This window comes from Pangasianodon hypophthalmus, chromosome 1 (assembly GCF_027358585.1).
Source record: "Pangasianodon hypophthalmus isolate fPanHyp1 chromosome 1, fPanHyp1.pri, whole genome shotgun sequence".
In the NCBI taxonomy this organism is placed as follows: Eukaryota; Metazoa; Chordata; class Actinopteri; order Siluriformes; family Pangasiidae; genus Pangasianodon; species Pangasianodon hypophthalmus.
The window spans coordinates 26,458,820-26,473,901 of NC_069710.1; the positions used below are offsets into that span (position 1 = coordinate 26,458,820).

The window sequence follows — 15,082 nt, forward strand, 5'->3', positions numbered from 1 at the left end:
ATAAAGGGTCGATAGTGATGGAAGTGCAGGTGGTGACGAAGGAACTGGAATGCGAGAGGAGATGAGATGTGAAAATAGCAAAGACGGAAACAATGAGGAAAAGTAGACAATTGCTCATGTAAGAAGGATATGGGAGGTGAGCAGCTGAGAGAGGAGAGAGAGCAGAGACAGAGAGGGAGCATGTCTGACACAGAGACTAACACAGAGAGAATGAGGCAGAGAAAGGCTGGGGATGAGAAGTAAGATTTCATTAGAAGGGTGATGAGCAATATTTCATAAGGAATGAAAAATTAAGCAGCCTCTCCTATGAGAGTCTAGCAGCTGGAGCTCAGGTACTGACAGACTTTCAACACACACGTTTCTCTCTCGCAGTCAGCAGGTACACACACTTTCTTTCATTCAGGCAAAACAATGCCCTGCCTCCTACATCTTTCTCTCTTCATTGAACAAAAAGGAGAATCTGACAATAGAAGAATAATTTAAAAAGAGCAAAGTTAAAAAAATGTAAGGTTAAAAAAAGGTAAGGCAATGAGGCAGAAGGAGAAAGGGTGTTAAGTGAACAACTGAAAAAAGTGACCTTATGCAGGTCAGATGGCAGGACATCTGTGTGTATAAGTCTGTCTGTTTCTTTTAAACCAAAAGCAATTCCCACTGAATGTGAATCAGGCCGGCTTAACATGCCTGGGAACGTGTGTGTGCAGTGTGTGTTTATATGCATTATGATCATTCTGATTCTTTGGCCTCTGTGCATGTGTTCCCTATGTGGAAGTCTTTCAGAAAGAGAGAGAGACAGAGAGAGAGAGTGTGTTTGTGTGTTTGTGTGTGTGTGTGTGTGTGTGTGTGTGTGTGTGTATGTGTGTGTGTGTGTGTGTGTGTGTGTGCGCGCAGCCAGGCAGTCAGTCAGGGCTATAAACACCATTCTAACCTGACTGAAGGGCAATCTAACTGACACACTGCTGGTAATGTTAAGTCAGTCTCGTTTAAAAGAACTGCCCTCCCAGGACCTCTTTCCCCTTCTCTCACCTTCCCTTTCCTCTAAGTGACCACCCCTCCCCACCCACACACACATACAGAAAGAGAGAGAAAGAGAGAGAGAGAGAGAGAGAGAGAAACAGCTGACTAGACATTACAGAAGAGTGCTAGTTCTTGAGAGTGCAGTGAAGACAATAGATTATTAAGTGTGTGTGTGTGTGTGGGTGTGTGTGGTGCTTGTGTGTGTAATCATAACGAACAGCTCATATGTGAAAACATGCTGATTTCTCATGATTTGGGAAGGGAAGGGAAGAGAAGAGAAGAGAAGAGAAGAGAAGAGAAGAGAAGAGGTTAGCGAGGAGGAGGAGGATGATGAAGGGTTACCTGGTTGTGTCCATGGGAGGGAGGATGAGGAGGTGACGGGATGGGAGGTGGGACTGACAAACACAGACACATTCTCTATGAGGGAACGATACAGTCATGAGTTAGACAGAAAACTATTGTACAACCAGAAATTACACATATAAGCTCAGAGTGTGCACTTGTGTGTGTGAGTGTATGATGTAGGACAAATGGCAGAAAACCAAATAGACAGATGTGTGTGTCTGTGTCTGTGTGCTGGTGAGTGTAATGAGAAGAGGGGTCTGCCATGTGGTACACTGTGGGCCTCATTCCAAACATTCAAACATTCCCAGCTGTGGCCTGTGTAGACAACTCGGGTCAGTTTGAAGTTCCCAAGGGAAGGAGGCATGGGTGAGATTGGAACGCTGCCTCTCTCCTCTCCCAGCCAGCAGGGTGCAATATTGCTCTGTCTCGCTCTCCTCCCACTGTTCTGTAATTTCCCTCCACATTGGCCTTCTCATCCATCTCTTTCTTCTACACACCTCCTATATCAGCAAAATCCCTCTCTCTCTCTCTCTCTCTCTCTGTTCACCTCTCCTCCACCTGAGTGTGTGTGTGTGTGTGTTTATGTGTGTGTGTTTGTGTGTGAGAGCAGAAAAAGAAGTGTGCATAGCTTGGCACTGAGATGTCAACGAGCTATGCAGTGTTTTATATATGCACTTCTTTATTCTCTGTACCAGAGAACTAACCCACACGTAGCCAGGGAGTGCCCTATTCCTGACTTTTCCCCCCTTATTAAGAGAGTTAAGCTTTAGTTTTCTTGAGTTCATGTCTTGGATTTTTTTTAATGACTCATTCGAGGTGTTCAGCTCAGGCTTGAGGCTTTTTCAGACTTTATTTTATTTTTAAATATTAAAGATGGTTCATGCAAATGTAGCACGAAGAAAGAAAGAAAAGAAAATAGCACCTGCTATGATTACAGACATGAGACCTCCATGCTAAATGGTGTGTGTTCATGTGTCTGTGTGTCATGTGTTGGTGTGTGCGTATGCTTGTATAGGAGTGTGTGCATGCATTCTTATTAACACTGCTTCTATATGCATGTTGTAGTGTGTTCATGTGAATTATTAGGTAGTGTTTATGTGTGTATGCGTGTGTATGTATGTGGGTACATGTATTTCTGTGTGTGCATGTGGATGCATTTGTGTGTGTGTTTTTGTATAAATGTTTGGAGCTTGTGTGTGTTCTTGTTTATGCGTGTAGCAAACCATGTGGGAAGACTGCCTGCATGCATGTTAATTAAGGAGTGGTGTGTGAATGCATTTATGTGCTTGTGCATGAGTACTTGCATTTGCATGTATAGGTGCACATATGTGTATGCAATTCTGGGCTTGGTGATATGTGTGTGTGTGTGTGTGTGTGTGTGTGTGTGGCCACCTGGGCCCAGGGGCTTCAACGGAGCAGCCAAAGCTGGCCATTAATTGGACAATGATGAATATATACTGCGCATTAACACACCAATCTCTCTCTCTCTCTTGGCTCTCCATATGTCTTCTCTCCATTTTGGCTTCATTTCTTTCGATCTAATGGCAGCACACATCTTTGTGCCTTTCGTCTGTCTTTAAATTATGGATGCAAACTGAATCCTCTCATCACACATAATGCTATTCAGCATCACATCCATGATATTCGGTGATGTCTAAGAGGCACTTTTTTTTTCCACCTCAAAGATTTCTAATCCCCTATCTCACTCCTTTCCACCTCTGGGGTCAAAGGTCACTCCTCCACACCTGCTTCTGTATTCAGCACGTTCCATTGCTTTCATTTTAAAATTCTTACCATGGCTTACTGTAAGTAGAAAGTAATGAAAGCTTCAGTTATTATTTCTTTTCTGGCTTCTGCTTTCATTATTCGCTCGGTTAATTAGAAAGCCGCGCTGTGACTCCTAATTAGTGCCTCCGCTTGCTATTGGGCAACTCTTTCCCTCAGCTATGGCTGCCTCTCTTCCTCTACAGAACAACATGGGCAATTCTCGATTTTCTAGATGTTTCCTATTTGCTGGACATGATTAGATTAGTGTTTTGACAGTATTCACTTAATAAGATAATTAACTTCTTATCTAGAAAATTGTTACATTAAATCAGAATTAGCTTTTTGACAGGAAAATGGTTCTGGTTAACATGAACCAGAAAAATGAACCTGGTAAAAATGAGCTACATTAAATACTCTATGTCATGTGTATGTTTGCATATATCTATTTATCTATCTATCTATGTACATACATATATATATATATATATATATATATATATAGTTTTACTGCATTGTTGTTGGTTCTCTGCACATAAGAATTTCACTCGCCACCCGCCTAATATTGTGTAGGTCCCCCTTGGTCTCCAAAACAGCTCTGAATCGTCAAGGCATGGACTCCACAAGACCACTGAAGGTATGCTGTGGTATCTGGTACCAAGACATTAGCAGCAGATCCTTTAAATCCTGTAAGTTGTGAGATGGGGCCTCCGTGGATCGGACTTGTTTGTCCAGCACATCCCACAGATGCTCGAACAGATTGAGATCTGGGGAATTTGGAGGCCAAGTCAACACCATGAACTCTGTCATGTTCCTCAAACCATTCCTGAACAATTTTTGCAGTGTGGCAGGGAGCATTATCCTGCTGAAAGAGGCCACTGCCATTAGGGAATACCGTTGCCATTAAGCAGTGTACTTGGTCTGTAACAATCTTTAGGTAGGTGGTACGTGTCCGCTGGCTTGCCTTCTTCCCATAGTGCATCCCAGTGCCATCTCTTCCCCAGGTAAGCTACGCACATGCACATCCACATGATGTAAAAGAAAACAAGATTCATCAGACCAGGCCACCTTCTTCCATTGCTCCATGGTCCAGTTCTGATGCTCACGTGCTGATTGTAGCCAATTTCAGCAGTGAACAGGGGTCAGCATGAGCACTCGGACCGGTCTGCCGCAACACAGTCCCGTACGCGACAAGCTGCAAAACACTGTGTGTTCTAACACCTTTCTATAATAGTGAGCATTAACTTTTTTTTTTTTAGCAGTTTGTGCTACAGTAGCTCTTCTGTGGGATCAGAGGAGACAGGCTAGCCTTCGCTCCCCACATGCATCGGTGAGCCTTGGTTGCCCATGACCCTGTCGCTGGTTCACTGGTTGTCCTTCCTTGGACCACTTCTGGGAGGTACTAACCACTGCATACAGGGGAACTCCCCACAAGACCTGCTGTTTTGGAGACCCAGTCGTCTAGCCATCACAATTTGGCCATTGTCGAAGACACTCAGATCCTTACGCTTGCCCATTTTTCCTGCTTCCAACACATCACCTTTGAGAACTGACTGTTCACTTGCTGCCTAATATATCCCATCCCATGACATTTCCCAGATAATCAATGTTATTCACGTCACCTGTCAGTGGTTTTAATCTTATGGCTGGTCAGTGAATATCAACACTAATGAAGTGACCTTAGACATTTTTTATGTGGCTTTGTACTTATGAAAGAGTGAAGAGAGTAGAACTCGCAATTATCATAACAGAAAGACTGATCAAGAATCTTACTGCACTTTTGTATCCTTATCTTCAACATTACTGTTTTTTATACTAACAGCACCTCCATGACACTTTGAAAAAAACTGCAGAGGGTATATACAGTGCTTCATAACAGAATTATAAATGCAAATTCGACTAGTGCATTAGTTTGAGGGCATTAAAAGCATTCGGCTGGTACATGGGCCTTGTAAATGATGTGAAGTTGTATTGGATTGGTGCTTTATAATAGTTTTAAATGCAAATGGAACACTAGTACTTCAGATGAAAAGCATTTAAACCCATGGTTCGAAAAACGTAGATACCATAATTATGTGATCCAAAAAGGTCAGATGATTGTAATGTACATGTCATAGACGATTCTCAATACTTGAAGAATAGAAGGAGGGAAAGTGGAAAGTAACTTCACAAACACGCTCACGTCACTGTCTGCTTTGGTTACATTTCCAGTGATATCACAGTCTCCTCAATATTAATTCAGCTCACCTATTCTCTGTTACCGACGCAAACTTTACATCTATAGAACAAACTCCATTTTCATATAAAGTCTTGCTCTGACTTTCAGCCAGAGATGATTCAGAGCCTTATTATCTGTTGCTATTCTAGTTTTGACTTAGGAGTTTGTTCTTGCCTGGTGTAATCTCTTTATCGATTGACTTTGAGTTTGCTTTGCCCATTTGCATTGTCTGCCTTGGTCTTTTAATAAAGCCTGCGTTTACATCCAAACGCCTGCACACTCGCCCATGTACTGTTAGTGATGAGCAAATAAATACTTCAGAGATAAGGTTAAAAAAATACAGATATAAGTAAAGTCTTACATAAATCCTCCAGTAATGCAATGTTAAAGAATGCGTTATGAAGGTCCAATGTATGTAATATTCAGGTAAAGTGTCACTGTTCCTCTTAGATCTAGTGGACTTCCTTTGTCCAACTTTAATGTTCTAGGTTCTAGATTAGACTCATCAGGTTAGATTAAAACTAGTGTTCAATTTCACTATACCTCTCTCACTGCATTTCTCTATCTTTCTCATTTCTCTGCGTCACTTTCTACCTCTATTTGCTCCTTTCTCTGTTCTGTATTTCTTATTTTGCCTCCTCCCTCAGAATGCCTCTATTAAACTGACGCAGCAAAAGAACCTGCAACAAAAATTGGCTGCATTTTCTGTGCTTCACAGCATCCTAGCCAGGAGCAACATCTTGACGAAAAATGTTTTTTGATTCAAAGCAAAGAAGCATGGAAGATTGAAGGCCCAGTCCCTGCGCTGTCATTCGCTCTGTTTTTTTCTGCTCATTCATCATCTGCTCTTCTTCTTTCTCCACCTTGTCCTTTCTCTTTCTTCTTCATTTGGTCTCCTATCAGTTTTCTCCATCTGTTTTTTCTCTCTCTTTCCTGATATGGAAGAAGAGTTTGGCTGATCTGGCAGGTAAAGAGTGTTTTCACCTGTGTGTTGTTACTGACAGTCTATATATATATTATTATTGTTTTTCTCTCAGTAGGCGTTGGGAACTAGAGAGAGACGGAGCCTGCGGAGCTCCCAGAAGCAAAACGAAGGCTTGAACTTGAACTTTAAAACAAGCCATGAGCAGTCTTGTATATTTTGTGTTGATTTTCTTAAGTAATCTGAATCTCACTGAAAAGCTCTCACTCTAAATAAAAAAGAAACAAGACAAAGCTCTGCCAAAAATACGCCTGTCTTCGGAGTCCTCCTTTCCACCTCTCACACACCAAATTCTACTGGCTGTTAATCTGTGACTCAGGTCCCACACACACAGACAGACAGACAGACAGACAGACAGACAGACAGACAGACAGACAGACAGACAGATAGATAGATAGATAGATAGACCATTGACCATGTTCTCCTGTCTGAGTGGTAGAAATAAAATAAAAACTCTGTTAAGTATGGAGGAAACATCAAATGAGACTTCCAATTGCCTACTTGGCACCACCAATCAGAGCGACGAGAAAGAGGGCGCGAAGAATAGCAGCCGGATGAAAGATGACATTCCCACCCACCTGTGCTCACTGAGCTGCCTCATTAAGGCGCGCGCTTGACGGCTGGCTCCGCCGCGCAAAGACAGAGAAGAAAAAAGAAAGAGCAAGGGAGGGCACTGCCTCCAGAGACCTAATCCCTTACATAACTTCTCAATAATAAATCATGCACGGCGAAAGGTGTAACACCTAAAGTCAGCATCAGTGTTGCATCACAGCCATGTCCTCCCACTGGAGGATAACACAGGACTGGAAGTAGTGTTTAGATCATGGACTGTTTGGTCAGATGGGAGAAGGACTTAAATTTATAAGGCAGAAAACACACAGTTACAGACCCCATATCATTCTCAAAGGTATTAGTGTGTACTTTGTGTACAATGTGTGTACAAATATAAATGCGTGCCTTTGTGTGTGTATCTGATACAAATATACAGTATATATATGAAAGATAGCCCTCACTGGTGTTGTGTCAATTGTTATTACTTAAAGAATCACCTTTTTTAAATAGAACTTTAAGTCTTTTTGAATGACTAATTCTGATCTGATATCCACACACTAATCACCAGTAATCACCATTTGACAGGAACCTGTTAATTTATGAAATTATCTAACCATGTGGCAGCAGCACAATGCATTAAAACAAGGTTCAGTTAATGTTCACATCAAACATGGGAATGGGGAAAAATGTGATCTCAGTGACTTTGACAACGGCATGGTGCTAGACAGGCTGATTTCAGTAAACTGTATTTCAGAAACTGCTGATCTCCTGGGATTTTCACACACAGCAGTCTCTAGAGTTTACACAGAAGGCTGTGAAAAACAAACATCCACTGAGCAGCAATTCTGCAGGTGGAAACACCTTGTTGTTGAGAGAGGTGAGAAAAGAATGGCCAGACTTGTTCAAGCTGACAGGAAGGCAAAGGTAACTCAAATAACGACTCTTTGCAACCATGCTGAGCAGAAAAGCATCTCAGAATGCACAACAGCAAACCTTGAACAGATGGGCTAACAAAAGTGGATCCACATCAGGACCCACGCCTGTCAGGTAAGAACAGGAATCTGAAGCTACAGTGTACACAGACTCACCGAAACACAGTTGAAAACTGGAAAAAGAACAGGCGACATTTTTCCAATCACATTTTCCCCATTCTGATGTTTGATGTGAACATTAAATGAAGCTCTTGACCTGTAACTGCATGATTTTATGCACTGCACTGCTGCCACATGACTAGCTGATAACTGCATGAACGAGCATATATGCAGGTGTTCCTAATAAAGTGGTCGGTTAGAGTTTGAGCTCAAAAGGTTTGAGAGCAATGTGAGAGGATAGATCAGAACCTCAGCTATCATTTCCTGATATTTACATCTAGTTGTGTTAGACTGACATCACCAAAGTGCTGCATTCTTCTTTTGTGATGTTTTTCCAGGCGTGTACCACAGCTTCTTTCAGTTGTTGTTTGTTTTGGGGGGTTTATCCCCTCAGTCTCCTCTTCAGGAGGTGAAATGCAGCTCAAATGGGTTAAGATCTGGTGATTGGCTCGGTCAGTCTAAAACCATCCACTTTTCCCCCTGATGAAGTCCTTTGCTGTGTTGGCATTGTGTTTTGGGTCATTGTCTTGCTGCATGATGAAGTTCCTCCTAATTAGGTTGGATGCATTTCTCTGTAAATTGGCAGACAAAATGCTCCTGTAGACTTATTCCTGAATTCATTCTGCTGCTACCATCATGAGTTACATCATCAATAAAGATTAGTGAGCCTGTTCCAGAAGCAGAGATGCAATCCCAAGCCAGGACGCAACCTTCACCGTTTTGGACCGATGAGCCTGTATGTTTTGGATCATGAACAGATCCTTTCTTTCTCCACACTTTCGCCTTTCAATCACTTTGATAGAGGTTAATCTTGGTTCTAGAACTTTTGTGGCTCATCTCTGTATTTGTGGTCTGGCCTCTATTTTTCTATAGTATTATTAATATATTTCTATATTTCTGCTCTTGAAGTCTTCTTTGAAAGGTGGAATATGATACCTTCACCCCTGCTTTTCTCCTATAGACATCTCTCTGGTCTTCTTGATGGTTTATCCTTTTTAACAACAAATGCAGTCTTCATAAGCGAAACCCAGGGTTCAAACCAAGACTAGACATTCAGAGCTACTAATTATTTAAAAAATCAATCTAACAGGGCACACTAGGGCAACTGTTCCAATATTTTTGATCACTTGAAAAATGGGTGGGTTCAAACAAAAGGTGACATGCTCTAAGCTGTTTAACACATCTACATGTAAATATCAGGAAATGAAAGCTGAAATTCTGATCTATTGTTTCATATTCATCTTTCAATCACAAACTCAAATGTCTTCATTTCCAATACTACAGAAACGACTGTATCTAAAAGATGGAGCTAAATGCGACACAAACAGGTGATGACTATCAGGGACAGTAATAGCATTGGTCTGAAGTAGTTTTCTCTTACCATACACCAGCAGTGTGTACTGGTCAGCTGCGCGGCCGTAATTATTGTGTGCCTGACACAGGTAGGTGCCGTTGTGTGTTTGGCTAAGGCGTGACATGACCAAGGTAGTGCCGGAAATTTCCGCCCTCTCAGGCAGAGTGTCATTCACTCGCGACCAGTGAATGTCCCGTGGCCTAAAGAAACACAGAGAGAAAGAGAGAATGAACAGAAAGTCTGAATGATAGAGACTTAAAGAAAACCAAAGGCTGAAGCTAAAACGTCCCACAAAAATGGTTCCTCAAGGGTTCTGGGATTGTTAAGAGTTTACTGCTTGCTGAAGTGGTTCTGCATGGAACTTTTACTAATGAAGAAACTGCACTCTGTTTTACGGTTTTACATTCGAATCTTCAAGAGCTTACCGGCCAAAGAACCAAGGGTTCTAATGAGGGATGGATCAATACTAATTGGGTACAAAAAACTGCTCTGATACCAATATTCAGTAACACATGATACAATGTGATGTTGAAGCACTATTGAAAAGATATTAAAAAAACATTCATCTGGACTTATTTAATGATTATTGATGATGGTCAAAGCAAAGCAGACTGTGCTCTGTGCAAATATCAAGAGGAGCCACTACAGCATCTTCCTACAATACCAGTAACCCGATAGAACATCTAATAGCATTTAAACAGTATTTTTATTAGAGAGATTGAGGGCAGCCATCGTGAGCTGCGCACCATGAACTACACACACAATGGTATTTGCAAACATGGAGCAGTGAAGCGAATGTGTAGAAAACCTGTCGCACAAGTGAGGCCACTTCACTTCTGCGAGCACTGAGTACATTTCCTTCTCCCTCGCTCACCAGGGTTTACTCTTTGCTCACAAGTCAAGAGAAGTTCATTGCTAGCAGCACACAGCAGCAACCATCATAAAAAGCATTATATACAATGTCTTATGACACTCCCGATTGCGTAAGACTAAATAGACTCATTTCGGTATCGGTATCTGAATTTGTATTGACGAGTACCAAAAAAATGGGTCTGCGAACCATTTAAATCACTTAACTGCGTCAATATTGACCAAGCGTTTTTGACACTTAAAGGCTGTAACTTTCTGAAAACATTTGACATTCCCAGTGAACAGAAAATCTGAAATCCCAGTACAACAGGTACATAGACATTTGGATCCTGATGTAGAGACCAACAGGATAACGAATGGAAGGCTGTGCTACAAAGACCATGAACGCAAAGAGATTATGGGATGCACACACCATCACAGCTGTGATGTGATCCATGAGCCTGTCCTCAACTCAGTGGCTGAAAAAAGAGCTTTATCCTTCATCCTTCCCTGGCTAGATTACAATCCCTCTATCAGCTTTGCCAATAATCCTGCTGGACACTTTTAATTAAAGCCTGCCCAGGATTCTCATCCCGTGTCATACACACACACACGCGCACACACACACACACACACACACACACACACACACACACACACACACAGTCACCAAACAGCTGTAGGCTACTAATAAACACACCTCAACAACAACAGTGGACAGGGTTTAATTGGTGATTAATGTCAGAGGAGCAGGATCATTATAGCTCTATAACGGAGTGATGCGCTCAGTGCAGCGTGAGCTCAGGGCCTGGGAGTGGCTGTCTCTGTCCCTTACTAGTTCATCTTTACAAGCCAGTGCTGCTTTCTATCCTGTCCTCCTCACACTGGATGCTGTTTGCAATCACATCATTTTCTTTTACACTTTCACACTTAACCCATATTCATCTCACTCTATCTGGCCAGAGCACTCATCCCTTTATCCTCCCTACATCCTTGTTCTCAAGGGCCTATCCAAGTCCATCACTTCTCTCCATTCAATCTGTCATCTGTCTGTCCCCCCCATAAAAGGACAGGCGCTGGCACAGTTCCCCTCCATCTATCCTTCAGTCCTCACTTTACTTACAAGACTCCAGGGGGTTTTAATGGCTCTACTCTCAGAGCCTCTTAAATTCACAAAGACCAGAAAGAGGGAAAAAAAAAAGGAAAAGAAATCAAATGGTAGGTACATCTAGTGGCAGTTGCCCCAGCTCTGAGATCTCTGAATTTGCTTTTAGGCTCATGTTGATCTTCTCATGAGCTTTTCAGCTCATCTGGATTGGGCTGATCTTCTGAGCACTGAGGATCTATGGTGAAAAAAAAAGTCTGGCAAACAGAAAAGAGCTTGATGTGCAAAAATAATTCCACTGTCAATGTTGCATGTAAAAGCACCACCCACACCCACACCCGTCTACACACTCACAGTGGATTTCCAGTGACCGAGCAGGTAAGGCTGAGCGAGTCCCCCTCTCGCAGAATGCCCTGTGGAGGGCTGATCCTCACCGTGGGGGCAACTATGGAGAGACAGAACATGAAGAGCTCACTGTAGTGTTTTGTATTTTAACATCATCTGCAATGCTGAGCATTACACATCGCCTCATGCAGTCATTATGTCGCTTCTTTGTCCATAATCAGGCAACAACATAATTAGAGGCAATTGCTTTTAAAATCCTGCCAAGAGTACAGGCTTTAGCAGATGGCTATTCCGTGGGCTAATAACTAGCGCTAATGGGCCGTGATTAGCAGAACCCATTGTTTCCTGTTACACTGTAAAGACAATAAATTGCAGCTCAGGTTCATTCTGACCTTGTAAAGACTTCAGAATTTAACACTAACATTAACGTCACAGGATTAAATCCATGCGTAAATTCTTAACAATTGTTTATTTGCTTCTGTCTCCTACATTTAAAAAGCTTTTTTTTTTTTGTTACTTGGATCCCGTGTATACATAATTTAATAAATTCAAATAGATAACTGTGATTTTAAATAAAAAATAAAACTCTCACAGTGGACATCCAGGCGGTAATGGCGAACCCTTTTCTGTCCTACGAGTGCCGGGTGGGAAGCCTCACAGCTGAGAGCAGCACCGTTGTCCTTCCTCTCAACAGGAAGCCGTATGGTGTTGGACACGCTCACTGTCTTTCCGTTCTCCTGCTGAGACACCACACCTGAGAAACAGACGGACAGAGAGACACAACATTCAGTGCAGTCAGCGTTTATTCTTTTGCTGCTCCTGCTGTTCTGTGTATTTAGTGTGTATCGTGTATCTGCTTCTTCTATCCTGTTTATTTATCGCTTTTCACTGCATATGCAAATCTAGTGAATGTCTGAATACTGAATACTGAATATCCTGTATTTGTAGGATTATATCTTGTTTCAGGAGTGATGATATTTCATCACATTATATACATGACAATTAAATTTGACTTGGCATAGCATATTTTCCAGAAATAACCCCACTATATTATATCTATGTACAGACTAAGATATATATATTGCATTATTGTACCAAGCATAAATTTTACTCTTTAATACTGGATCGAAAATTGCACATTAGTGCCCTTGATCAGTATAGTTTTTGTGATTTTTGTGCAGATCAAATTGTATTGATACATTACTCTGAAATATGCGTTTAGTTAAAAGTTTGTTTCATCTCATAAAATACAATTTAAATATCCATATACTGGTGGTTAAAAACAATTGTTGTATTATTCATTTCGCATTACATTAAAAAAAGAATATTTTATATAAATAAAATATATTTACATATTAATGCTTATATGTACATTATTAAAACACCAATAAATCACAAAACTTTATTTTATTTAGATTTAATTTTTTGTAACTTTGTTTCTAATATATTTCTAATATCCTAAAAGTTCAATAGTTACAAAAGTGTAATACTTACAAAATATGTCTAAGTTCAGTTTAAATATATGTGCATCATGGATTAAAATACATATTTAAAGCATACTGAAGCATACTTAAAATAGCTGCATTTTAACATGGTTAAGTATATTAAGCAAGATTAAAGTCTGCTTTTAATACTATGTTAATTTTTCATTTTAGCACATTTTGAATGCACTTATCATTAGTGTGCCTGCCAGGACATTAAAGTGTGCTGTAGGGTAATCAGTTGCAGGGAATTATTCAAGATCTATATTTGGAGAATTCATTGCTGAGACTGACATTCTGAGACACAATACTGATCGTAAGCCAATTGCTGAACACCCTGAAGTAACATTAGCTAGATTTTCCACTCTGACACAACTCACACGCTTCTTACACGTAGCACACCAGAAATCGGCAACAGAATTTTGAGCTCAGGGCACAACAATACTACAACTCACTACAACTCATACTCACAATGATGCTGCTTATTTCTGCTAGCAAGACTGAAGTATTTTTAATGCCATGACTAATAATAAAACACTAACTGATGACTGTATTACAGTTTAGACAATGTCCTTGTACATCGCTTCACCTGCTAGATTGAAAGAGAAAATGTGTCATACAGTCAAAATGCTGTGAGATTGCTATACAGTGACCTGCTGTCCCTTACATACCTCCTAATACGTTGAAAAAAAAAAAAAAAAAGCTTGTCAGAGTGAACATAGTCATGGGGATTTTGGTGTGTTTGCTTTTACAGATGAGTAAAACATTCACACATTGTACAAGGTATTTAATAGGGATTTAGCACAACTAATTACTCCTATAATCCATAATAATGGAGAGAGAGAGAGAGAGAGAGAGAGAGAGAGAGAGAGAGGAAGAGAGAGAGAGGAATAACGCAGTTAGGTGTACGCACCCATTACAATTTTACTGACTTTGCGATTTTCAATTTCATATTTCATTATTTTTTTAATATTCACATACTTTATAACCAAGATTTATCAATACATGTATACTATTATTTGTCATGCCAATAAAACACACTGAAATAGAAAATCGAAAGAGTGAGTGAGAGAGAGAGAGAGAGAGAGATTGAGGGATGGTGAAAGAGTTGGCAGACTGATATAGGGGAGAAATTAGAAGACAGAAGTTATAGCAGTAAAAGAAAGAGAGACCGTGTGGACAGAGGAACACAAAGTATTTAACATGCACGAGCACCTGGGTTCCGCCTCTGGCACACAGCTGAGACTGTTTATTTGTGAATATGTAGGTGTGTGTGTGTGTGTGTGTGTGTGTGTGTGTGTGTGTGTGTGTGTGTGGCGGGGGACCAATCAGGCAGACTGCCAGATGGACAGATGTGTCTAAGAGTGTAACAAAATAGCAACACAGAAAGGTGTGCTGATTCTCTGACAGACAAATGACAAAGATTAGGAGGACAAAAGAGGCACTTGTACACAACAGGCAGAGAGAGAGTACAAAGCCAGACAACCTTCTGTAGGAAAAGAGAACTGATAACCCAGACAGACGGAGGAGAGAAAGAAAAGGAATGAGGAACAGGTTGAAATAAAAGCAAATCAGAGGAAAGTGGTGTTTCCTAAAGGGTGTTTCTCAAATCAAAGAAAACTGAACAGAGCTTTGTGATGGATAGATGGTGTGAGCGAGTGAGTGAGTGAATGAGTAAGTGCGTGAGTTAAGTAACTAAGTAAGCGAAATGAATGAGTGAATGGATTAATCTACATAAGTGACTTGTGTGTGTGTGAAATCAGTAAGTGAAATGAATGAGTGAGTGAATGAATTAACAGTGTGTGACTTGTGAGTGAAATGAATGAATGAAATCAATAAGGGAGTAAGTTAAATGAATGAGTGAAATGAATGAGTGAAATGAATGAGTAAGTGAGCGAGTGAATAAGTGAATGAGAGTGAAATGAATGAGTGGGTGAGTGAAATAATAAGTGAGTAAATGAGTGTGAGTTAATAAGTGAATG

The 15,082-nt window shown here is 40.8% G+C and overlaps 1 protein-coding gene across 5 annotated transcripts in view; it reads right to left on the reverse strand.

The window, feature by feature from the left end:
- Window positions 1–15,082, reverse strand: part of cadm4 (cell adhesion molecule 4) — a 155,995-nt gene that overhangs the window by 5,984 nt on the left and 134,929 nt on the right. For 3 of the 5 annotated variants that reach the window (XM_026944806.3, XM_053233864.1, XM_026944805.3), the window contains exons 4-7: window positions 12,212–12,373; window positions 11,629–11,719; window positions 9,348–9,520; window positions 1,357–1,431 (exon numbers count right to left, since the gene is read on the reverse strand). In XM_026944806.3, coding sequence (XP_026800607.2) covers window positions 1,357–1,431; window positions 9,348–9,520; window positions 11,629–11,719; window positions 12,212–12,373 — 501 coding nt within the window. The remainder of the gene's footprint in view (window positions 1–1,356; window positions 1,432–9,347; window positions 9,521–11,628; window positions 11,720–12,211; window positions 12,374–15,082) is intronic. The other 2 variants (XM_053233875.1, XM_026944807.3) reach the window with 1 other exon arrangement.